Source organism: Leopardus geoffroyi, chromosome A1, assembly GCF_018350155.1.
Source record: "Leopardus geoffroyi isolate Oge1 chromosome A1, O.geoffroyi_Oge1_pat1.0, whole genome shotgun sequence".
NCBI classification, from domain to species: domain Eukaryota; kingdom Metazoa; phylum Chordata; class Mammalia; order Carnivora; family Felidae; genus Leopardus; species Leopardus geoffroyi.
In genome coordinates this window covers 200145645-200171001 of record NC_059326.1, presented here as the reverse complement: position 1 = coordinate 200171001, position 25357 = coordinate 200145645, and the positions used below count along the sequence as shown (strand labels likewise).

The 25357-nt window shown below is 36.4% G+C and overlaps 1 protein-coding gene across 2 annotated transcripts in view; it reads left to right on the top strand.

Annotated features, from left to right (window-relative positions):
- ITGA1 (integrin subunit alpha 1) overlaps positions 1-25357 on the top strand; it is a 164378-nt gene that overhangs the window by 52057 nt on the left and 86964 nt on the right. For both annotated transcript variants that reach the window (XM_045438298.1, XM_045438288.1), the window contains exons 2-6: positions 6310-6430; positions 19835-19947; positions 22563-22651; positions 22757-22868; positions 23486-23613. In XM_045438298.1, the coding sequence (XP_045294254.1) occupies positions 6310-6430; positions 19835-19947; positions 22563-22651; positions 22757-22868; positions 23486-23613 (563 nt within the window). The remainder of the gene's footprint in view (positions 1-6309; positions 6431-19834; positions 19948-22562; positions 22652-22756; positions 22869-23485; positions 23614-25357) is intronic.

Sequence of the window (25357 nt, the reverse complement as noted above, 5' to 3'; positions counted from 1 at the left end):
TGTCTTCACCATTGGAGTTCTTTGTCTTGTCCTTCTCCATATTGCAGTGCTGTAAAAATAATCATCTCATATTTCAAATCAACTAGAATTATGTTGTACTATAATATTTTTGGACAGATCCAGTTACACTACTAATTAAATTTTATCTTTTAAGGTAATCATGTACACCAAAATTGAGATCCAACTCGCTTAGCCACCAAGAGCATGCACTAATAAAAATTTCAGATTTATAGCACAGATATTATAAAGATGTTTCATTATATATTACAAGTGAGGAAAAAGGCTTTCAACTTTTCCACTAAATTTATCATTAAAGTGTTTTTCCTCCAACCCCCTGAAGTGTCTCAAAGTTGACTATATTTTATTTGAATTTAGGGAGAAAGAAAAGTAAATTTGAAGTGATATGAAATACCTATTGTATCACATCATTAGTTACAGTGAGCATATATAATTTTCGGAGTTTATATCCACTTGAGCTGGGGTGGATAAACTCTTTCCGCCAAGAGGCTGTGGCACAGCAAGAGATACAAGAAGGACCCAGGATGTACCAACATTGAGGTTTGGGGAGGATGGGGCCTCTGCAGCTCTGCACACACAGGTTGCACTGGCTAGGTATATCATCTGATTCTCAGGTGGCTCAAGGCTGTGACTATTAGTATGGCTTGAGTATACTGAAAGAGTCACTTTAGGCTTATCCTGTCCTTGGAATACACTTGTAATCTTTGAAATAGGTTAGAGGAGAGTAGATTGGCATTGATGTAAGAGAATTCTTGACTTGCTGTTGGCTCAAAACCTGGGTGGTATCATAAATATTCTTGAGGGTCTGAGATGAGAATCCAAGAGCTCTGACTGGAAGGACAAGAATCATCTGCACTCTTCCTCCTCGGCCAGCTCTTTCACCTGGAAGGCTTGATGCCCTCATCTTAGATTTTATTTGCACATGTCATTGCAGCCAGTTTGGAAACAGGAAATTGTTTTTGGAAATGAGTCAATGAACCCAATGTCCTGCCCCGCTGATATAACACATCTGTGTCATTTTTCAAGGTACAAATTGTAATCAGGATTGGGGTGGGGAATCCTCTTCCAAAAGAAAATTCAACTGCCACATGGTAAACTGATTCTTTGGATTCTACTTACAAACACAATTAACTCATTTATTGAGCATTCTCTATTGCTACATACATAAGGTGTATTTCTCACAGCAACCAATACCTATAAAGCATGTATAAGCTCATTTTAAATATAAGCTGAGGCTCATAGAAATTAAATCACTTACTGTATTTTGAAAGCAGAAGCACTATCTTTTATGACTCTACCTCTAGGTAGAGTCATATATTCAACCTAAAGTATATATTCAACCTAAAGTAAAATTTTGATGACTATTTGTGGAGTAGTTGAATAAATGTGAATAATTACATACAGAGTATAAACGAAAGGGCTGTGTTTAAGACTAGGTTCATCTATCTCTAAAGATTAGCATCTTTCTATACAATCAAAGAATTGGCTCTAAAAACCATCAACTATAATAACACAATTATTACTATTTCCTATCTTAATATTATGGCATTTCCCTCTTTAAAAACAATAAATATAATGCTAATACCATGATTTCTCCTATTTCCAGATTGGATAAATGTATAAGAAGTTGTTGAAAAAGGCAATAGCATTTTAATATCTATCCCTAGTCACCATTGATTTGATTTTCCCTTCGGCTTAGAATTTTAAATATTCAAAATTCCATTAGCTATTAAATGCTTCAGTCTGGATATTACTAGATCAGAATTTCTGGACCACCCTGTGAAAGACAGACTTTTTTCATTAAGAAGCAAAAAAATCAAACAGGCTGCAGTGACTTTTCTTGGAACTCAGAGGATGTGTGGAGGAAGAAGGTCTTCTTTGACCAGAGAGTCAATGCCCTTGGGAGATGCCCAGACTTTGCCCCCTTCATTCAGCTTTTCCTGCCAGTCCTTATCCTCAAATAATCCAAAGCTACAAGATGATTAAGAGCCCTCATGGCCCATTTGAGAGTTCTCTTGACCTCGATTATTATTTTTACTTTTATTAATCTGACCACCTCAATAGCACTGTTGTCATGGAAAGTCTGTGATTTGACCTCAGAAGACAAATGTTGAAGTCCTGTCTCTGCCACTAACACAGCCTAATATTAGGCCAATCACTTTACCCCTCTAAGCTCCAGTTTCCTAACACACGAGAAAAGAATAGTCACTGCTGTTTTGCCTAACCTTCACAGTTTATTGTCTAGCTCAATACCTTTTTTATATGAAAATGTTTCTAAGTGGCAAAATGTTTATAAGCAGAAAATACCATACGATTGTAGGTTACTTCTCCCTCTCTTCCTCTCTTTTTTCTCTTTCTCTCATTTAGTTGTCTTACAAATCAAATTCCATCCTAGGGCAAAGAAATTGTGCAAAATGATTTTTTTTAACAAGAGGTACCCTTCAAAACTAACAATCTCATCTTCTTCCTCATCTTTCTTCCTTCTCATAGTCCTTAGATATATTAGATATATAACACATACAGCCATATTTGAAAGAGAGCAAGCCTTTCTATTTCTTTTCTACCTAAACATGAATGTTTTGACTGAAGTCCCTCATGATGCTTTATCTAGAGCTCTGTAGCCATGACTTCTCTCCTCATTCCAATCTTTCTCCTTATCCCCAGTTCCCTAGCTATGACCACTCTAGAAGGGACTCTTCCCCAATTTTGCCCCTCAGGAGATGTAATTACATGAACTAATAGTAGCCTCTCTTCTAGACCCATCTTTGCATCACCTTCTACTATCCCTTTTCAGTTTTAGGGATAAGATGTAGATATTGAATTCAGGTGAATGTTTGGGAATCCTGGGGAAACGTGGGCAAATTTCTCTGCTATCCTGAGCCTCTGACTCTCCATTTGTACAGTGGTGATAATAACACTATTTCATTGTAGGGCCTGGGACAAATTATATGAGAAGGAGCATGTGAAGAGCAACACATAATAAGTATGCAATGTTGTGCTTATTAAGGGAAAAATCCCCCTTTTGCTGCTGCATGGAAATCAGAATTTCATTTTGACATCTGACTATTGTCTATGTTTTATTTCCCATCATTTTCATCTTATATGACTGCTTAAGCCACCTCAGTTTTGTTTTGTTTTTGTTTTTGTTTTTTGGCTTTGATGAAGAATAAGTATGATTTTTGCTTTACCTCTGGTACAGAAAGTTCCAAGACAACTTAGTATAACAAAATGAACATCGAACTCAAAGTCACGAGAAGCTTTCACTGTTTATGTGCTCCTTTAAATCAAAAGAACAAGATGTAAACTATTTTTTTTATGTCATCTCCTGTGCTTCAGGCTCCTTTGTGACTTAGCAAACTTGAAAGAGACTGATTTATGATCACTTTGGGCAAATTGCCTGTAGAATTCTGAGGACAGGAAATGAAGAAAAAAAAAAGTGCAGCACACACCCCCGGACATTCCACACAACATGTGGAATAAACAGGCCTAAAAAGGAAACCAAAAGCTCTTGGTCTTATAGTGAGGAGTATCATGAATGGCCTTTGGGAGAACATACAGTAAGGATAATAAACTTCTGGAAAAATACTTCAAGAGGGGTGAACTTGACCCTGATTAAAGATAATCTCCCCCACCCCCGCCTTTTGTCTAAAGGATGGTGAATACTTTTAAGTTAGGTAAATTATGTTACCTGTATCAACATTATGAAAGAGGGGTACCATATTACAGACTTGTTCCTCTCAAACCTTCACAGGAATCGGACTTTCTGGGGATCTTGTGGGGATGGAGACAGTGATTCAGGAAATCTGAGTGGAACCTGAGATTCTGGATCCCTCACAAGCTCTGGGTGATACAAATGCTACTGGTCTGCAGGCCAATTGTTTCTCCATCATCTTCAACAACATTGTTGGTGGTGGTGTTCTGGTCCTTATCTACGGAAGAGTGAGTTTCACCCAGGACAATTTTGGTCCCAGGGGAATTTGGCAGTGTCTGGAGACACTTGATCTTCACAATGCAAGCAGTACTACTGGCATCATGTGGACAAGGACCACACATGCTGCTACAATACACAGGATAGACTTTCATAACAAAGAATTTTCTGACTCTAAATGTCAATAACACTAGAGGTGAGAAATCCTGTTGTAGACATACTACTTTGTGTATCTCTCATATCAAAAATAATCTTAGGGCACGTGGGTGGCTCAGTCGACTTTGGTTCAGGTCATGATCTCATAGCTCATGAGTTCAAGCCACACGTCGGGCTGTATGCTGACAGATCAGAGCCTTGGAGTCTACTTCAGATTCTCTCTCTCTCTCTCTCTCTCTGTCTCTCCCCCACTTGGAGTCTGTATCTCACTCTCTTTCTCAAATATAAATAAATATTTAAAAATTTAAAAAAATGATCTATTAAAAATTTAAAAAATAAATAAACCAGTGAGAGATAGGTAGGAGACTAAATAGTCTGGAGTAGAGTGAACTGTGTTTAAAACTGTCTTCAAATATATGAAAGGCAATTATGCAGAAGATGGTAACCAGCTGTTCTTCATCACACTTGAAGTATGAGCAGGAAATGTACATAAATGGACCTATGCTACCCATCCATTCTTTTTCTGCATTTTCCACGCCAGCCAGGCAAATCTCTCTATGATATTGTAACCATATTTGTCCCATTTTGCTTCTTACTACTTGCAGAGACCCTCCCAAATCCTTGGGACATATTTTCTTCACACTGCCAAGTTGACTTTCTCCCTCCCTTTAAAAATCTAACTGGAAAATTTCCATCTCCATTAAGTCTTTCTGAACTAAAATGAAGCAGTTGCCAGTTCACTTCTAACTTCAACTGGTACACTTTCTCCTTCAATGTGTTCATTCTACAAATATGTTATTGCCCATCTGTGTACAAGGAACTGTGCTAGATTGGGGGAAGGGATAAGAAAGATGAGTAAGAGAGTCTCTGCTTTTAAGAATTTTCCAATCTTGGGGAAGAAAACCACACACAGATAATTACAATGTAAATAAAATAGTATTTAATAATTATTTTCATGAGAGATATTTAAAAGATGAAAGAGAATGGTTTAGTAGTTAAAAGATTATTTCCAGTTGGAAAAATCAAGGACAACTTTATAAATAGGTATACATAAGTATCCTTTTTCATAAATAAGTATATATAAATATCTTTTTTTTAAGGACAAAATTTTCTATACATTAGGTACAACCCTGGGCAAAAAAAGAACTTAATAATGTTAAAATTTGAAGATAATAAATTAGAGTATAGAATGAGTTTGAGTCTGAATTTAGACTATATTTATGGAAGACTTTATAATGAGTAAGGAAAGAGAATTTTTCAGGATATGTGTAGCTATATCATGATTTTAACAAAGGACAGTGAATTTAATCACCTCTGAATGTATCTTATGATGCTTTGTAATTTTATAAGGGAGTGCTCTTTGGAAAGAATTCTTAATTTCATCTAGGAGGGGAATACTTTGTGATTTCACAAGTATACTTTAAAAACTAGTACCAAACATGGAATTTGGCACCATTCAGAACTCTTTTTAGGAGAGAGTCTCACTTGTAAAGTGTTTTCATTACCTGAACTACAAGGAAATGGAAGAGAATTAGCCCTCATTGAATATCTAATATGTGCCAGGCACTGAGTAAACTCTAGCTATGTCATCTGATTTAGATATATCATCGACAGCAACCTATGTGTTTATCACCACCGACAACACTTTAAGGACATTCTAGCATATTGATTGAGAGGGATGCAGAGCAAATCTCAGGCCTGTTTAGGAAGCCATTTCTGGGTGAAGACAATCAGCTTGCTTTTCCTTTGGAAGCAGCAAGGAGAAAGCTTCCTGTCCTGAGGATTTAAATGGTGATACTTGCGTAGTCAAAACAGGAAAATGAAGTTGTTTACATTTCATTAGTGGCCATGATTCCCTGTAGGGCTCATTACTGGAAAGCTATCCGTAACTCCCATTAGGCACAAATAACCATGACTTTCTGCCAGCTCTCTCACACATCCTGAAATCACAAGCTTTGGGAATGGTATAGCTACTGAATTACTATAGGATTTTGTTCGAATGTCAGTACTTGAATTCTTTAGCCATGATATTGGTTTAAAGTCAGTAATGCAGTTAATATCATAGACCTTTCTTGCAGTTCTCATTTTTTTGAACATCATCGCTCTTTTTAATAAGAGCACAGTTTTTAATCATGTCTTCCATAATTCAAAACATGATGGAATCTTAGTTAACTCTGTGTAACTGGACTTTTTTTTCCCTCTTAAAGTTGTTTTAGGCTTCTGCGTATCATTCAATGTTGATGTGAAAAATTCAATGACCTTCAGTGGCCCAGTGGAAGACATGTTTGGATATACTGTTCAACAATATGAAAATGAAGAAGGAAAATGGTAAGCTGGTTGAATTTGTTGTGTTGTTTTTTAATTTTCTTCTAAGATAATGGAAAATCTTATTTAGCTACAGTCTGTTTTATGAATGAGACTTCAACAGAATGAATTATGTATGGTAGAAAATGCAGTCTTAATCATGCGGTAATGGAAACTGACCCAGTTAAAAAAAAAAAAAAGGAAAATTCCTTGGCAATATTAAAGGAAGTGGTTAGTGATTTCTAAGCCTGTGTTGACCTCAAAGAAGGTCCTTGTCCAAAATAGTCATTGTTCTGTAATTATGTTATTCTGACAAGAGTTCTTTGATTGTTCTCATTTTAGAATAGCTAAAATTCAGCTGCAAGTATTGGGAGCCAGATGAGATCCCAATGAGATCGAAAGGGTTAATATCACAAAATATTATTGGACTAATTTTTTGGTGATTTACTGACCTACTGAGTTTGATTTATGGTTTATAATGAACTTTACTGAATTTCTTTTATACACTTTTAAACCCTTTGATAATAGTTCATTTCACTTTAGGTATGACTTTTAAACCACATTTAACTTGTTGAAAATTACACAAAATTAATATTAAAGCTCTTTTTGCTGTATACTTAATGTAATTTTTAGTGTTCCTTTTTAAATTGGAACTTATAGGAAAAAAAGACCAAGAATTTGGTAAACTTTGCTTCAGTTTAATAACTTAAAGTAAATTAAATTATTCTAGTAACTAAAAGAATAAACAAAAAGGGATTTATATCTCCTAGGAAAACAGTAATCAATCACTCTACTATATTTCACAAATAAAAAGATATGGATTTTTGATGTTTCACTTTATCTTTTACAGTTAATTTGATCATAATTTCCCCAAAATGATCAATAGTAAGAACTTGAGTTCTCACATTTTCTATGTACAAATATTATATCCTAGGTACAAACTAGAATTCTTGGAAGCATTTCAGTCTCTACTTTCCTTACAAATATCTTAGGTGAGAAATCTAATAATAGAGTATGAATTATATGTTCTCTGTCCTTCCATCCTGTACTCTCACTTACCACTCCATCCCCACCCCTTCTAAGGTTAAATGGGAAAAGTCATCGCTCTAGACACCAATTTTATTCTGCTGGCATTATGCCTGCAATTCCAGGAGCTCTGCTTCTCAGAGATTAATGTGAGCGGGTGGAGCTTCTCCTTGGACATAAGCTATAACAAACTGAAACTCAGTATGTATTTTTCTTTAAAAAGCTTAACTTTTAAATAAAATATATATGAAAGTTACTTTTCAGTAATTACTATTAGTCACATAAATTTTAAAGAGAAATATAACAGGGGCACCTGGGTGGCTCGGTTAGTTAAATGTCCAACTTCATCTCAGGTCATGATCTCGTGGTTTGTGAGGTGGGTTTGTCAAGGTTTGTCAAGGGTTTGTCAAGCCCCGCATCAGGCTCTGTGCTGACAACTCAAAGCCTGGAGCCTGCTTCAGATTCTGTGTCTCCCTCTCTCTCTGCCCCTCCCCCACTCACACTCTGACTGTCTCTCTGTCTCTCTCTCTGTCTCTCTCTCTGTCTCTCTCTCTCTCTCTCTCTCTCTCTGTCTGAAAAATAAATAAACATTAACAATTGTTTTTAAATAAAGAGAAATATAACAAATAACAAGCCTTAAAGACTTAAACAACTTACTTAAAATGAACTTAAGGAGACTCAAAATTTTTTAACCTGTTTTATGAAAGTCTGATTTTCATGTTCTGATGTGAGGAAATCCCTTAAACTTACTCTATTATCTAGTCCAGGCTCCCTGATTTTAGGGCAATGTGTTATCAGCAGTCCTTAGTTACCTGAATGAATCTTAGTAGAGTAATAAAGGTTCATATTTCTCCCCAGTAATAAAGAGTTCATCAAATGGTACACCCAGTTGATCTCTTTAGTTTCTTTCTGTCCCTTATTATAAGCCCATCCTATTGTGAGTTTTCTGCCTTCTAAATTCTTGAATCTCTTTCAAGATACCTGTAAAATAAAAAAACAGGAAAATGCAAAATCAGGCTGAATGGAGGCCTGATGTCATGAATTTGTCTTTGAAGAAGGTGAATGTGTAGATGAGTAAAGGAAGACAGCCAAACCATCATTTGGAAAGAAACAAGAGTGCACAGAGTAGATAGGAAAATAAGGTTGGGGCGGGGGACTTGGGGTGGGGGGGAGATGTTGCTAATGGCCTTTCTGAATGAGCCTACACTGAATTGAATTTTAGACAAACCATTCAGAATTTTGTACACGCATGTGAGATAATGTTAATAATAATATATTAACTTTTTTTTAGGTTAGAGATCGTGCCTTATACATTTTGCTTTCTTGATGAAATATAGCTTGTCTATGTACAAATGTTTGTTGGTGGGTTATTTAGAGTTTTTCTTTAGCCATAGCATAAACTATGGGCCAATCAAGCAACAAGTATTTATGTAATACATCCCATGTGTCTAGCTTATGCTACATTCTATGGAGATATAAGACAAATACAAAGTTTATAACCTAATAGAGGGCTCATATTTAATAACTAGAAATAAAGAATAGTGCTAATCAGTATAATAAAGACTGTAAAATCAGTGGGAGTTAAAAGAAGGAGGAAGTGATTCTTGACTGTTGAGCTGAGTCTTGAAAGATGATTTAACTTTTAATAAGAGAAGAAGCAATGCCACTCTAATCTGGGAAGCCACATAAGCAGGGACATAGATTTGAGAAGTGAGTGTGTTGGTAAGCAAAAAGGACTGACATTGGGAGAGTAGAGGGGAAAGGGTAATGACAGACCTTAGAAGCCAGACGAAGAAACTTGGACCTAAGTGCAGGCATTAAGAATCATTTACGATGGGCGTTGAGGAGGGCACTTGTTGGGATGAGCGCTGGACGTTGTATATAAGCCAATTTGACAATAAATTATATTTAAAAAGGGCAAAAAAAGAACCATTTATGAAACTTGGTTTAGGAAATCACATAATATTATATTTAAATAATTGAATTGGAGAAAAAAAGTGCCTGAAAGCTGGGGAATCTATAGGCAAGCAAGAATAGCAATCTGGTGCTTAACAGATGAGGTCCCAAGCTAGGTTAGAGAGAACTGGAATGAAAGAAAAGTGTAGGCAAGATAAATTTAGATGAACCATCAAAGCCTGGTGGAAGTTTGGAAGTGTCCAATGAAGGTGTAGGAGGAATCAAACATATTCCAATATTTCTACACTGGATGGTTGGAAAATGGGTAGTCATTCAGAGACAAATGTACACAAAAGGGAAAATAAGTTTTGTCAGGAAGTTGGTAAGTATGGTTTTAAACAGTTTGAGTAATGTCATTGGAAACTTGAAATGGAATATAGATAAGAGGGAGAAGTTAATATATTGGAGGAAATATTTAGAGAGCAAGGACTGGTTTTGCTTCCCACTTGCAACTCTGTGCATTACCCAGCATCTAGCACAGGGCCTTAAACATCATATACATTCAATGGTTATTTGTTGGCTGAACAACTTAATCTAGTATAACTCCCTGTTATCATTAATGAAAAAACAAACACACACACGCATGCAAAAATAATGTCAAAAATAGCTCTCTTAAGACTGTTATCAAAAACACAAAAGATAAGTGTTGGCAAGGAAGTGGGGAAAAGGGAATATTTGTGCACTGTTGGTGGGAATGTAAATTGCAGCCACTATGGAAAATAGTATAGAGGTTCCTCAGAAAATTAAAAATAGAACCACGCTATGATCCAGCTGTCTGGGTAAATATACAAAATAAATGGAATCAGGATCTTGAAAAGATATCTGCACACCTATGTTCATTGCAGCATTATTTGCAATAATTAAGACTTGAAAGCAATCTAAAAGTCCATTGATGGATGAATAGATTTTTGAGATGTGTCATATACATACAATTGAATATTATTCAGCCTTAAAAAAAGAAGGAAATCTTGCCATTTAAGACAACATGGATGAACTTGGAGGACATTTTGCTAAGTGAGATAAACCAGACACAGAACAAATACTACATAATCACATTTTTATGAGGAATCTAAAATGGTCAGACTCCTAGAAGTCGAGTGTAGAATGGTGGCTACCAGGAGCTTAGAGGAGGGGAAAACAAAGTATTTGTCAAAGGGTACAAAGTTTCAGTTATGCAAGATGAATAAATACTAGAGATTTACTGTAAAACACAGTGCCTGTAGTTAGCAATACTGTATTATATACTTAAAAATTGGCTAAGAAGGTAGATTTTAGGTTAAGTGTTCTTATCACAAAATACTAATAATGATAATAACTAAAGAGGGTTGGAGGAAACTTTTGGAGGCTATGGATATGTTTATGCCATAGACTGTGGTGATAGTTTTACAGGTGTATACTTGTCTCCAAACTCATCAAGTTGTATACATTAAGTACGTACAACTTTTAATATGTCAACCATACTTCAATAAAGGATTTGTTTTTGTTTTTTGTAAGTGACTTCCACAGGGAAATGTAACTACTCAGGGCCAGAGCTGAAAATAGAACTCCTGTCTCTCCACTCCTAGGCTGGTGCTTTTTTTTTTTTCTTTATTAGAACTATATTAAAAAGTAAGTGCTGATAATAACAATCTTTGCAGTTTTAGACTTTATGTATTAGTATACATGTGAGAGTTTGTGAGCGTTTGAATGTATAAGAATGTCAGATAATTTAATTCCACTTTGACATTCCATGTCTACAATGATCTTATATAAAAGGTGTGAAATACCAGAGTAACAAAAGCAGTGTGGCCAACTGAATTTAAAAGTAAGCAAACTACAAAAATCTAAATGTCCAAACCTTGAAGGATGGCATTGTAGCAGCCTATTGTTCTAAAGGGATCCAGGCATTGGTAATGTGAAATAAATTTTAGAAACATCTTTGGATATTCTGTAAACGTTTATAAAATCAGACAGGGTGCATACTTACTTTAAGAAATGGACTATGGAATAAATGTCATATTTGGGAGAATATGAGTTTTGTTATTCAGTTTTTCTCCGGAGGTGGGCACCTTCATAAATCATATTTACTACTCAGGTTTTGGAAGCCCATCAACCTCAGATTTTTAAAAAAATCACCCTGACCCATATTACATCTTGGTTGAAGTATGCCTAAAGAAGGAAGACTTGTTGGTACATTATAAGTGCAGTCTGTGCATGTGAAAGCCTTACTTTAATCCTTGGAAAGAATTAACAGTTAACAGGAAAGGCAGCCTTATGCCCTCTTTACCTTTCAGAAGTTAACCGTGACATGTAATTTACTTTATCTTTGGCTCAGAAAACCACATGTTTTCTCAGTAGCAGAACACATTATATCTCTGATTAAGATCAGCCGTTGTTCATTATGAGATGAAACATCCAAGTAATTGCAATGTGGTTCACAAAAATTCACAAAGAACACAATTAGTTTAATAATTTTCTTTGAAGAGAAGAAACTTAAATGTGCTCCGCATTGCACAAGCTTTCCAGATTTAGTGGTAATCACCAGTATGGCAAAGTTTCTGCCAAATGGGAAAATACAAGATGTTGGGTCTCAGGGCTTTCAACTCTGTGGCTCCTTTGCTTCATTCCTTTTAATATGTGCATCAGCCCTTTTAACTGCTGTTCCAGCAACCATTCAGTGGCTTCAGTGGGGGCTTCAGTGACCTCAGTGGGCCTCTCTCTCAAAGTAGGCTTTCATGAAGAAGATTCCTTCCTAGCCAATCCTCCATCCAATATATATCAAAATATGTTGGCTTTGTGCCTTTCCCCTATGATGCCAGGTAAGGTTTACAAGGAACTCGTGTGATTGATGTTGTTTCTGTTGTATGTGTGTTTTAAGTAAAGCCTATTCAGGCTTGGCGTAAAAAGACTTTTCAAAGGTTCTATCACGTTTTCTCTTACAACTTTAATCTAATATTTATTTTTGCATTGTTTATAATATCTTCTGAAGTTGAATTTTTCTCCTTGCTAAACTTGTCATTTCTTTGGCTCACCCCATTTCCACCCCTCTACCTTTCATGACTGAAAGCACTGCAGATAATGGGTCCACTATATAACTTCATTCTCTAAGATGACCAAACACTCCATTCATTAAAAAAAAAAAAAAAAAAAGCCTGGTGGGTACTTGGCACTCTGATAGTTGCTTTGGCTTGGACATCAAAAAAGAGTTAGGTGAAAGGAGTGTTCATGAAATAATGTAAATATGAGACAACAATCTCTAGAAAACTATCTTTTACAGAGAAAAAAAATAAATATGGAGCAGAGATGTCACAGACCAGCTACTCTTCAAATAAATAAAATAATGATCATAATGACAAGAATGACTATATGAATAGCAAACATTTCTCAGGTTACTAAATTTTATTACGATTGGACCTTTTTCATGGAGAAGAACAGAGTATAGAGTGAACTTTTAGAATGAGTGAATGAGAATTAGAATTAGTCATTGTAGAGTGAGTGTAGAGAGAATTATTTCCCACACTTTGATGATCTTCGAGTTGACGAGGTGTTTCTCTAGAGGTCAGTAATGAGATCCAGAACATTCTTTAATTTTAGTCCTCTTACTCTGCACACAAATCATTACAATGGAAATGCATTTGCCATGAAAAAAGCAAAAATCTAATAGAAATAAAATATAATGAGCTAAAGCAAACTTGCATTAAAATTTAAAATAACAATATCCATAGTTCATGATACAATGTGCTTTGAGTCTTCACATGTGACCCTGTGGGTTTCAGCAGATATCATTGTTACCATCCTCATTTTCTAGACAGGAAACTGGCACTCTGAGAACGAACTGCCAAAGGTTTTATATAGCAAGTATGTGTCAGGGCCAGGATGTAGAACTACAGCCTTCTGACTTTCAGCCAATTCTGTCCTGTAACAACAAGGATTCTCTGGAACCTTGACCTGTAGAAATGCCCCCTGTCTCGTGCAAAGGCATCTATGGCATTCTGCCTGTGCAAAATATTCAGCCTGTAAAATGGAGAAGACTTCACAATTAGGACTTCTTGGCCTGTTACATGAGTCATAAATTGCCAGGTCTGCCTTATTCAGATTCTTAGAGCTTTTGATACAGTCTTATTTGTTCACTTCACTTGAGTGCTATTTTGTTTCTGGAACTGTTATAGGCATTAAGGGTATATAAGTGAACAAAATAAGATGACAGTTCCTGCTGTTGTAAAGGTTGTATTCTGTTGGGGAAGGAAGAAGCAAAACATAAATCATAAACTTAATAAACAGGTAGGTCAGAATGTGATAAGTATGCAAGAAAAAAAATATAGCAAGATAATGGGAATTGAGAAGGCTGGAGATTCCTGAAATTCCATAAACACTATGCTGATACTTTTCTAGGATCTTGTTATTTTTATACAGCGTGGGAAAAGTGAGACTTAATTTAGGATTAAGTAGTGAATAGAGCTGCAAGCTTGATGTCAGAACAAATAGCTCCTAGGAAAACACACAAACTTGTTTTATATCCTATTCCTGCTAACCCATTCTTCACCCTGCATCCCAGCTTTCACACCCCCTGTCTGAATGCTGGCCTTCTACACAACCACTTTCTGAGCTCTCACTCCTCAGCGCTTGCTTATCCAGAATACACAATAGGACATGTTTCCAGTTGTTATTTCCAGGGATCACCATACTCTAGGAGCTTTCTGTTGCCTCAGACATCAAATATAAACCACAGAGCCTTATCTTTAAAGTCTGCTGCTTGCCACTCTCAGCCTCTCTGCTCCGGTTTATGCAGCAGCTTCACACTGTGTTCCAACCACCTGTGCTTCCTCATCACCTTGGTTTTAAAAGCCGTCACTCTTCTGTCTCCACCTTTTTTTCCTGAGCTATCCATGATCTCTCTCCTGTTTTAGAGTTCACAGTAACTTTATTATTAACATGCTGTTCAGAACTCACTTTTCACTGGGACACCTGGGAGGCTCAGTCAGTTATGCGTCCCACTCTTGATTTCTGCTCAGGTGATTATCTCACGGTCTGTGGGGTTTAAGCCCCTGTCAGCCTCTGTGCTGACAGCCTGACATTCTCTGTCTCCATCTCTCTCTGCTCCTCCCCAGCTTGTGCATGCACGCTCTTTCTCTCTGTCAAAAATGAACTTTAAAAAATAAAAAAAAATTAAAAAAGAATTCACTTTTCATCAATTGTCCTAAATTTCCCCCACTTAATGGTACATTTTCTAAACTAGTCAGCACTCCTCTACACACTAATAATTTGCTCTATTTGGATGATGGAATCTTAGAGTTGGAAGTGTCTTTGGAGGCCTGTCCTACAACTACACTAGAAACAACTTCCAGAACATCCCTGACCTTATCTTGGCCTGAGGGGCTGCATGACTGGCCTACGTATGCCCTGACAGTTTAAATCTTCATTACTCTTCACAAGCCCACCACCCTACTACCTCTGTCCCTAAATTTCATGTTTCTACTATTTTCCAAAGAAAGAAGGGAGGAAGGAAGGGAAGAGAGGAAGGAAGCAGGGAGGGAGGGAGGGAGGAAGGAAGGAAGGAAGGAAGGAAGCAGGGTGGGAGGGAGGGAGGAAGGAAGGAAGGAAGGAAGGAAGCAGGGAGGGAGGGAGGAAGGAAGGAAGGAAGGAAGGAAGGAAGGAAGGAAGCAGGAAGGGAGGAAGGAAGGGAGGGACGGGCCCAAGGTTAAAACTTTATCCTCCCTTCCTGTTTCACTTATCTCTTGCTCATAGCAAATCATCTCAAAACTTAATGAGTTAAAACAATAATTTATATTGTTTCTCAAGATTTTGAGGACTGCATAGGTGGGAACTGCATGAGTGCTCATCTGGTACCTCACTTGGGGCTGGAGGGCCCAAGACGATTTAACTCACATGCCTGGCAGTCCGTGCTGTCAGCTGAAACATTGCTTCTCCTCCATGTTGCCTCTCCTCCTCCTCCATTAGGCTAAACTGGGCTTCTTCACAGTGTGTGGTCTTAGATTTCCAAAAAGAGTGAAGTGGAATCTGTAATACATTCTTTAAAATTATTGAAGTATGGTTGACATGTAATGTTACATTAGCTTCAGGTGTACAATGTGTTGATTTCACAATTCTATACATTACTCATGCCTTTGGAGTCACAGTGTCTCTATTTCGACTGCCTTCTATTTATCAACTAAGTCCCAGTTCCAACGAGAGGCAAAACAGATCCTGCATTAATGAAGGGCAGTGAAGGACAATGTCACATTGCAAAAGTGTAAAAAATTCCAAGCAATCTACCACAGTTTCAAACCTCTGGATACTGGGCCACCCAGATCCCTGCCTAGGGAATCCATGGCCTTTCCTCATTTCTAAGACAAATTTGTCCTTCTGGATCCACACTTTCTCCCAGCTCAGGGGATCTCTTTTCTCTTCTGTAATATTGGCCTTTCTCTTGTTACTAGCTTTTTCTCAACATCATTTATCCATATCCAGATGCCTTCCATAATAAATTTAAATCCACCTCAAACCCTTAATGGTTTGCCTGAAAAAAAGAAACCCACACACATTGGCATGACCCATCTCCCTCATTTTTAGCAAAACTCTTGAAATGAAGTCTGCTCTACACTCCCATTCTTTATTTTCTTCCCTCTTTGGCTTTTGTGATGCCGCTGTTTTCTGATTGTCTCTCTCCTTCTCTGGACACTGCTACTAGTTTTCTTCCTTTGCTCATTAAAATCTTAAGTGCTATTTTTTTTCCTTTAGCTCTCTTACTCTGTACTCTCTTAAGGCAATAGCATTTACTCTTAGCGCCTGAACCATGCTCATAGAATGCTCACATATGTTCCATGTAGTTTCTGAGATGGTCCCCAGCAAGACTGAGCCCAGAAGCCTACAGAAGTAACACATTATCAGTGCACTCTATTGGCCTTTCTTCCTTCCCTCTATCATTTTCCCTATCAACACATTTGTTTGTGCTTTGAATTGACTCCCCTAAACCTACCTGCACCAACGTCCTTGTCGAGGGTCTGCTTTTGGGGGAACTCAAACTAAGACAGCTGATAGTCTAAGTATTTGTAGAATTGGTTCTCCTTTCCTCTCCACTTCCTAAATTCAGATCCTCCTTTCTCATCTGGGTTGAGAAACCCCTACTTTCACTCTCTGAGTCTAATTTGCCCCTTTCCCAAAAATGTATTCATGACACTGCAAGCAAACAAGCTTCATAAAGCAGTTGATCATATCACATCCCTCTTTAAAGCACTGGTGGTTCCCAACTCTCCCCTTCATATAATAAATCTAAAATTCTTAAACTAGACTATCAGAACATTCCTGATCTAGACTCTATTTAGCTTGACAGTTTTGACTTCTACTCCAGCTACCCTGAGCTATTTGAATTATCAAAGGAGCTGTTTCTCCTTGCTTCTAATACCTTGCTGAAGTCGCACCAAGTTCTGAACTATTGAGTATTATAATAATCCATTTATGGTTTTGCTTCCCCCCCTAAGTTTTATTTTTTTTTTAATTTTTTTTTTCAACGTTTATTTATTTTTGGGACAGAGAGAGACAGAGCATGAACGGGGGAGGGGCAGAGAGAGAAGGAGACACAGAATCGGAAACAGGCTCCAGGCTCTGAGCCATCAGCCCAGAGCCCGACGCGGGGCTCGAACTCATGGACCGCGAGATCGTGACCTGGCTGAAGTCGGACGCTTAACCGACTGCGCCACCCAGGCGCCCCACCCCCCCTAGGTTTTAAACAATCTAAAAACCATTGTATTTGATCCATTTCATATCCACAGGGCCTGATGTAAATGCTGGGTGTATAGAATGTTCTTAATAAGCATTGATCAATCTATGTAGCCTCAACTTAAATACTTTCAAATAGTAGGCTCACTACTTTTCTTCAAATTGTTTTAACTCTAAAACTAATTTAATCAATCATGTTATAAAAATCTTTAAAAATTTCGGAGAAAGAACACTAACCATAACGTCCTTAATGTAATTTGGTTTTTGGTGAACTCCTTTTTAACCTATGTGGATTTTTTTTAAGTTTATTTATTTTGAGAGAGAGAGAGAGAGTGCAAGTGGGGAAGGGGCAGAGAGAGAGGGAGAGAGAGAATCCCAAGCTGACCCAGCACTGTCAGCATAGAGCCCAATGTGGGGCTCGATCTCACAAACTGTGAGATCATTACCTGAGGCAAAATCAGGAGTCAGATGCTTAACCGACTGAGCCACCCAGGCACCCCTAATCTATGTTTTACATAGATTGAGTAGTTCTGTCAGCTGAAAAAGTCATCATCATCATCAACAACCAACATTTAAATAGCATATACAATGAGCTAAATTTTATATACATTAACTCATTCAGATTTTGTGATGATACTGTGAGGTAGGTACTCTTGTTATTTCTATTTTACAGATGAAGAAACTAAGATAAGTGATTTGTCCTAAATCATACAACTAAGTAAATGACAAAAACATGATTTGAATTTGTGAAGTCTGGCTCCAAAGTTCATGCTATATTTAATGGAGAGGATTAAGTTATTTGGTATATGGAAAGCACTTAGAACAATATCTGGCATAAGGTATAAATTTAATAAATGCTAGCTATAATTATCATTGCTATTATGATGAATATATTGAATGTAATTTGGTATCTTTCACTTTGAATTGTCATAGTTTTTCACTAAATTAGGTAGGTTTTTACTTTGAATTGGGTCATAAATATTTTTAATACTACCATGCAATCTTATTAGCTGTTGTGTTTTATGACTGAAATATTGTATAGAATGTCTCTGCAATAATTAGTTCTTGCTGTTGACCATATTTCTTTTAATCTTTCATATTATATATAACACTATGAGCATTATTTTTATGCATTAGCCTTTTTTCCCTTAATTTAGGCCATTTTTTAAGGATAGATTTCCAGAAGTAAGAATTATGCATTAAAAGGTTTAAACGTTTTTATGGTTATTTATGCATATAAAGAATGGCTTTACAAAGGCATTACAATAACTATGTTTTAGGGAGTCTGTTCAATAATTCAGTATTTGCAATTGTTATAAAACACTTCTATTCGTACTAGCTTTACCCAAAGGATTTACACAAAATAAGCCCCATCCCTTTCAATATGACAGAGTTTCAAATATTTATATATTTTAAAAAATATATTCCCTAAGTACCTACGCTTAGTTGACAGAACCTCTCGACTCTCCTTCAGATATTTTTTTTTTGTATAGTAAACATCCCCAACTTTCCCTCAAGCATCTCTGGTCTGACAAAATTACCAGGCTCTTAACCATCTGAGTCATAGTCTCCTAAATACATTCCATTGTGCCTATGTCCCTCTTAATTTGGAGATTACAGACATGGTCTGACAGTGCAGAGCACAGAGGGGTGATCACTTTCCTTGACCAGGGCATCTATTTCCAGCAATGCAGCCTAAGGTCACATTAGCATTTTTTGGTACTGAAATACACGGTTGGCTCATGCTTACTTCCTATCAACAAATCCCTCATGTCTTTTTTACATGAATTCCTATTAAATCACATTGCCCACATCCTGTATTGATGTAGTTAAGTGAAGTTATTTACATAGGTTCTTACTAAACTTTAACTAGTTTATTAAGTTTCTTGTTCCAGAATGTTGTGACACTTCTGATTGTCCAAATAGGTATATTGATTTCCTTGACGCATACCTTTATGCTTTCTGTATCTTCACAAAAGTCATAAATAAAGATATATGCTAAGACAATCCCAAGTACAGTCTTATGTACATAATTAACGTCCTTTGGTTTGCAGTGATCAGCATCTTTGTATATGGCTTTTCAGCCAGCAGCAAATCAGCAGCTGTGAATCCACCCAAGTGCCTTAACACTCAACTACATTCATTCATCCTATTCCTGAAGATATCATAGGAGACCTTGTTAAATGGCTTCCTAGGACTAAAATAAATCATGATTATATTTTTTCATTACTTATTATTAAATTGATTTTATAATTCTGCTGAAAAAACAGTAAGTGATTTTAACCTGGGGTCTCATAACTATCCATATTTTTTAAGTGCTTACAAATTAGTACATACTAATATTAAATCTTATGATAATCAAATATTTAATTTCCCTGTGAAATTCTTAGTTCTTCCTAGGAAAAAGTCACTTATGCTACCATGTGTGTTTTATAAACTAATATAGCAGCAGACTTAACCAACAAGTATTGTTTCAGCCCCCAAATAAAAAATATAATAAAGTGATATATAATACAATAAATAAAATATTCTGAGATCTCTCTTCTATGTATTTTATGATTTTTTAATTCACATCACCTGCAATTTGGGGAAGAAACTCAGCTTATTTTCAATAACATTGCATTACTAACATAGGGTAACTATAATTATGTCTATGAGAACTACTGTCATTGTCTTAGAACTAGTCATGAAATAACTAAAATAAATGTTTCTCTTTGTTCAAAAATGCTAACTGAGTTATTTAACTTCCAGGGTGCTTATTGGCTCTCCTTTAGTTGGTCAACCCAAGAACAGAACTGGAGATGTCTATAAGTGTCCAGTTGGGAGAAGCAAACCATTACCTTGCGTAAAGTTGGATCTGCCTGGTATGTAAAGACTTTACATTAAAGTCTGATCCTAAATTATACTCAGTAGTTGCATTAAAAATAATTTTAACTCAATAAAATATGAGAAGAATCTATAAATGTTCTTCAATTCTTATCATTAAAATTCACATAAAATGACATTTTTGATTCCGAACTTTAGAAATAAAAGAACTTTCCGAAAACCTGGCCCATTACATTGCTTCCACAAAATTTAATTGTTTGTTTGTTTGTTTGTTTGTTTGTTTGTTTGTTTGTAAAGAAAATAGCAGGGGCATTTGGGTGGCTCAGTTGGTTAAGTGTTCGACTTTGGTTTAGGTCATGATCTCATGGCTCGTGAGTTTGAGCCCCGCGTTGGGCTCTGTGGTGACAGCTCAGAGCCTGGAGCCTGCTTCAGATTCTGTGTCTCCCTCTCTCTCTCTTCCTCTCTTTCTCTCTCTCTCTCTCTCAAAAATAAATAAACATTAAAAAAATTTTTTTAATAAAATAACAGAGAAGGAATTGTAGTACATGAATTCTTTTAAAGAGAATAGCACAAGGTAAATTTATGTAGAAATGGATATATTTGATAGAAATATCACTATAATTAGAACATAACTAGAAAATTCCTGCTAGAATTATCCAAGACTTACAATTCAGTGTTCTATACAGTATTAAATGTATTAAAATAACACATACTTTAACGGTTTATTTCAAATATTCTATTTTTCAGTTCTTTTTTTTCAATTTCCTGTTTATTATGAACATTTTCCTTTACATTTATGAACATAGTTATAATAGCTGCTTTAATATCCTTGCCTGATAATTACAACATGTGGAATATCTCAACATCGCTTTCCATTTATTACCTTTCTCTTGAGATTGAGTCACATTTCCTTTTTTTTCTTATGTTTAGTAATTTTGGATTATGTCCTGGATTATACTTTTGAGTTATAGGTGTAGAGGTTCTAGATCTATTATTTGCCTTTGAATAGTCTTAACTTTTTGTTTTAGCAGACAGTTTACTTGGCTGAACTCAATTTCTGAACTGCAGTGGGAAGCAGTTAAAATCTCCATTCAGTTCTTCTTATTGTAGCTGAGCTGTTTGAAGTTTACTCTGCATATATATACATTTCAAGTGCTTCAGATATTTGGACAGAGCATACGTGTGTATGTTAGAACTCTCTTTTTGTGGCTCTACTTTCCAAGATATACGCCTTCACTTTACAGCTTCTGTCATTACCCTAATTTCTGTCCTCTGTTTATTCAAAACAGTAAGACTTTGACTACTGTTTGAGGTTTAGCCATAGCTAGGACCTTCCCTTGGGGGAAAGCAAGCACATAAACAGGAAACTCAGCCAGTGCTAATCTCTTCTTACAAGTATAGACTTCCCTCCACTTTCTGTCTGCTTTTGGTTGCTTTCTAGTGCCTTCAGATGGTTGTCTCTTTTTTCTTTTTTTTTTTTTTTCCTTTTCCTAGAGTTATTTGCAAAAGACTTGTTCTAATAGGAGCTACTCCTTCATTACCAAAAACTATAATGGAGTTTTAACATTAGCATGGAGATTTTAGCTGCATCGACAACAGTGGAGACATTTCTGCTGTGGTCCCTAACATCCCAATGTCCCAGCTCATCCTGGATCAACTCTAGTATAAAAAACTCTAATCCAGATTATTCAAGACCAGTGTAGATAATGGTCCAGTTCCAGGTGCTTTCAAGGCAAACCAGACTAAACTCTGGGACAAAGACCAATATACTCACATTAGGAAGACAGTGTGACCATTCAGGAATCTCTGCTTCCATTCCTCACTCTGCATCTATAATGGTCTTAAGGTAGGAAAAACTTTTGGGCATGAAGAGTGAGGTAAATCTTTCTTGAACCTGAGTTTTGCCACTTTCAAATATTTCAGCACTCTGCTAAGCAGGGTTTAGAAAATTTTGATTTTCCTGCCCAGTCTTTTTTTTGTCTTTTTTCAATATGAATAAGTGGAACTTCCTGCCACTTTTGCCAGGTTGGCCTGCTTCAAGACCCAACATTCCCATCTGGAATGACAAATGGCATCCCTTCATTGTTTCTTTTACCCGAACTTCCTGACCACTACTCCTTCTTGCTCTAGTTTTCTTTGTAAACTTCATGATGTCCCCATGATGGTGAAATCGATGTTCAAAATATATATGGGTGGGGTTTTTTTCTGCTCTACTACCCATTTTCCCTCTTCTTGTCAGAAGTGATGCTATATCATTGGCCATCTATAACATACAGATAGAGCATGCAAGGTAAGTGTTTAAGTTTCCTTTGTATATCTACAATATTATGAGGTTAAGTATTCTATTTGTTTTAATTAGCAAAAATGTGTGAAAGGCTGTCCCACATTTTCTCATTGCCCCACTAGCTCTGCATTCTTTTACAGTTCAGCAGAAGTATTTGAGACAGTTATCCAGACAACATTTCTGGGACATAAGCCAGGTTTTCAGCCTTAGCTTGTTCATTATATTCCTTAATAATACTTTGAAGACTATTTAGTTGAATCAAAAGAAAAATGTGCTATGATATGAACAAAGCAAATAGAATGTCCTAACGAGAAGGCACTTAATTTTACTTTGTTTTCCACCCTCATAAAAGTTTGTTTCTATTTTTAGTTAATACATCAATTCCCAATGTCACGGAAGTAAAGGAGAACATGACGTTTGGATCAACTTTAGTCACCAACCCAAATGGAGGGTTTCTGGTAAGAAAGCAAGGAGTTAGTTAATGAGCCAAGAATGCCGTCATTGTAAGTCTTTATAAAATTTGTTATATAATTTTTAATCTTATGGTTTTAATTTTTTAAAAGGCATGTGGGCCCTTGTATGCCTATAGATGTGGACATTTACATTACACAACTGGAATCTGTTCTGATGTTAGCTCCACATTTCAAGTCGTGAACTCCATTGCTCCTGTACAAGGTACAGATTTTATGTGATGTTCTTACATGTTTGAAAAGTGTAAGCAGTGAATGAGACATATATATACACAGGAGCATACCAAAAAGCTTGAAGTATTTTCTCAGCTACCAGCATTACCAATTTAGGTAAATGTTTGCTTTGCCAATATATAACCAAACCCCACTGCTATTTTTGGACTTGATATTAGTGTAAATAACCTTTAACAAAGTCTTGTTTAAACATCATAGCTAAAGCTGTCACATTGTTTTTATTTAAAGAATGAGTCTCTTTGAAGAAAGTAATCTCACTTGAAATACACACAGAATGAGAACAGTTACATAAATTCATACTGAGAAAACTTCCAAAGATAATTCATACAATGTTAATTACAATTCAGTAGAGATGTTTTACTTGATAAGAATCCCAAACCCATTGCTATTGAATGTAATGGTATTTATCAACGTTATTTTTGTAAAACTACTTCTTTCTGATTATAGAAGCAATGTGTCCACCATGTAGACTACCAGCTTATCTTTTTTTAAAATGAGCCTATTTCAGCCATGAAAACACTTCATACACTTTCATACTATCTAAAAAGATAAACTCGAAATTTGCACAGTTGACTCCTTTTATTGCAGAATGCAGCACTCAACTGGACATAGTCATCGTGCTGGATGGCTCCAACAGTATTTATCCCTGGGAGAGTGTTACAGCTTTTTTAAATGACCTTCTTGAAAGAATGGATATTGGTCCTAAACAGACACAGGTATGTGACTATGCATTTTGATTTCTGTTGTTCTAAAGATAAAAATGCATAGATTTTTAATAAAACAAAATATTCTGAACATAAATTAATCAATAAAGCTAACATTCAGGATGAATTTTATATTCCATATCCCTGTTTTTTCCTCCTGATGAAAGGGACATTACTGGCAGACCCTGTTATCTTCTAAACAGAAAATATAATGAAAGCTGCCATTTCTGATGCTCTTGAAAAATATCCCCTATAAATCATAATTGAATTCTTACTTATAAAGTAAGTGTAGCCAGCTTCGGTAATATCAGAACAGGGTTTCAGGATTTGTGGAAACTAATCTGACATCCCAAAGAACACATCACATTAAATCCCTTCTCTTATATTATACAAGTAAATTAGTAAGTGATCACAGGATATCGCTTAAAGACCATTTTTTCTCATCTTTAATAATTTCTTAAGCAAAATCCAAGTGCTCGATGCTTTAGCTACATTAAGCTGGATATTTTTTTTCTCCCCATGAGTATCTGTTTCTGAACACATTCCCTTTATTGCCATTAAATGAAGTGAAGCTTCTCACATGGTTCTCCCACTTCAGACACTGAATTTGGGTTTAATTAATCTAATGCTGATTAAACTTATACAGCCATATGGCTTAAAATACAGAGAAGACAGTGGATAACAGGCAAATTAAATGTCAGAGTGAGGTCAGTGCCTTGAGAATAGGAATTAGCACTGGAGTCAAATGGTTGTTGCATGGTTTGGGGACTGCAGGAGAGCAAAGAAGATGTTAGATCTGCACCTGCAGACCAGTGTCTTTCCTTTTCTCTCTGAAGCTCTACTTTGGAGAAATTTCTGAGGCACTGAAAAAAGTGGTCTGACTGCATTGTTTGCCACACCCACACCTGGTACAGGACATGACTACACACACACACACACACACACACACACACACACACACACACATATGATATGCTTGTATATGCTTCTGTATATATATATGCCTATAAATGTATGTATAGATAGATACATACATACACACACACACACACACACACACACACACACACACACATTTACAAAATGAATTTCCCCAAAAGGGTGGTAGTTAAAAATTGCAAAGTAGATGCAAACCTCAAAGTGAAATGTCATATGGCTGTGTTCCAAGGATGAATAGGTGAGAGCTAGATGAGGAGTAAGGCTTTGTATATCCTTCTGGACAATAAAGAACATCTTGAAATCAGTATAAAATTATTTGAAAAATAGACTTTTATGCATCACAAAAGGTAAATTTTCCTGGATGCAAGTTTCTCATCTGCAATTAGTCTTCCCAAGTGAATTACCAGAAGTTTGGTATCTCTTCTTGATACAGGGCATAAGGCAGCCTGCATCCTTTCAAAGACCATTCGAAGGGTGCCTGAATGGCTCAGTTGGTTAGGCATCTGACTCTTGATCATGTCATGATCAGAGTCAAGCTCAAGTCATGATCTCATGGCTTTGTGGGTTTAAGCTCCCCATCAGGCTCTATGTGGCCCTGCAGAGCCAGCTTGGGATTCTCTTTATTGTCTCTCTGCCCCTCCCCAACTTGCACTGTCTCTGTCTCTCTCAAAATAAATAAATAAACTTAAAAAAAAAAGACCATTCTAGAATTGTGACTTGCTCTTCCATCTGGTACATGTTTCACGTGGACCCTTTTTTTGCCCCCTGCTGAGGACCTCTCCCTTCCTCTTTTGCCCTCTTCCCCAATCCTTTCTCT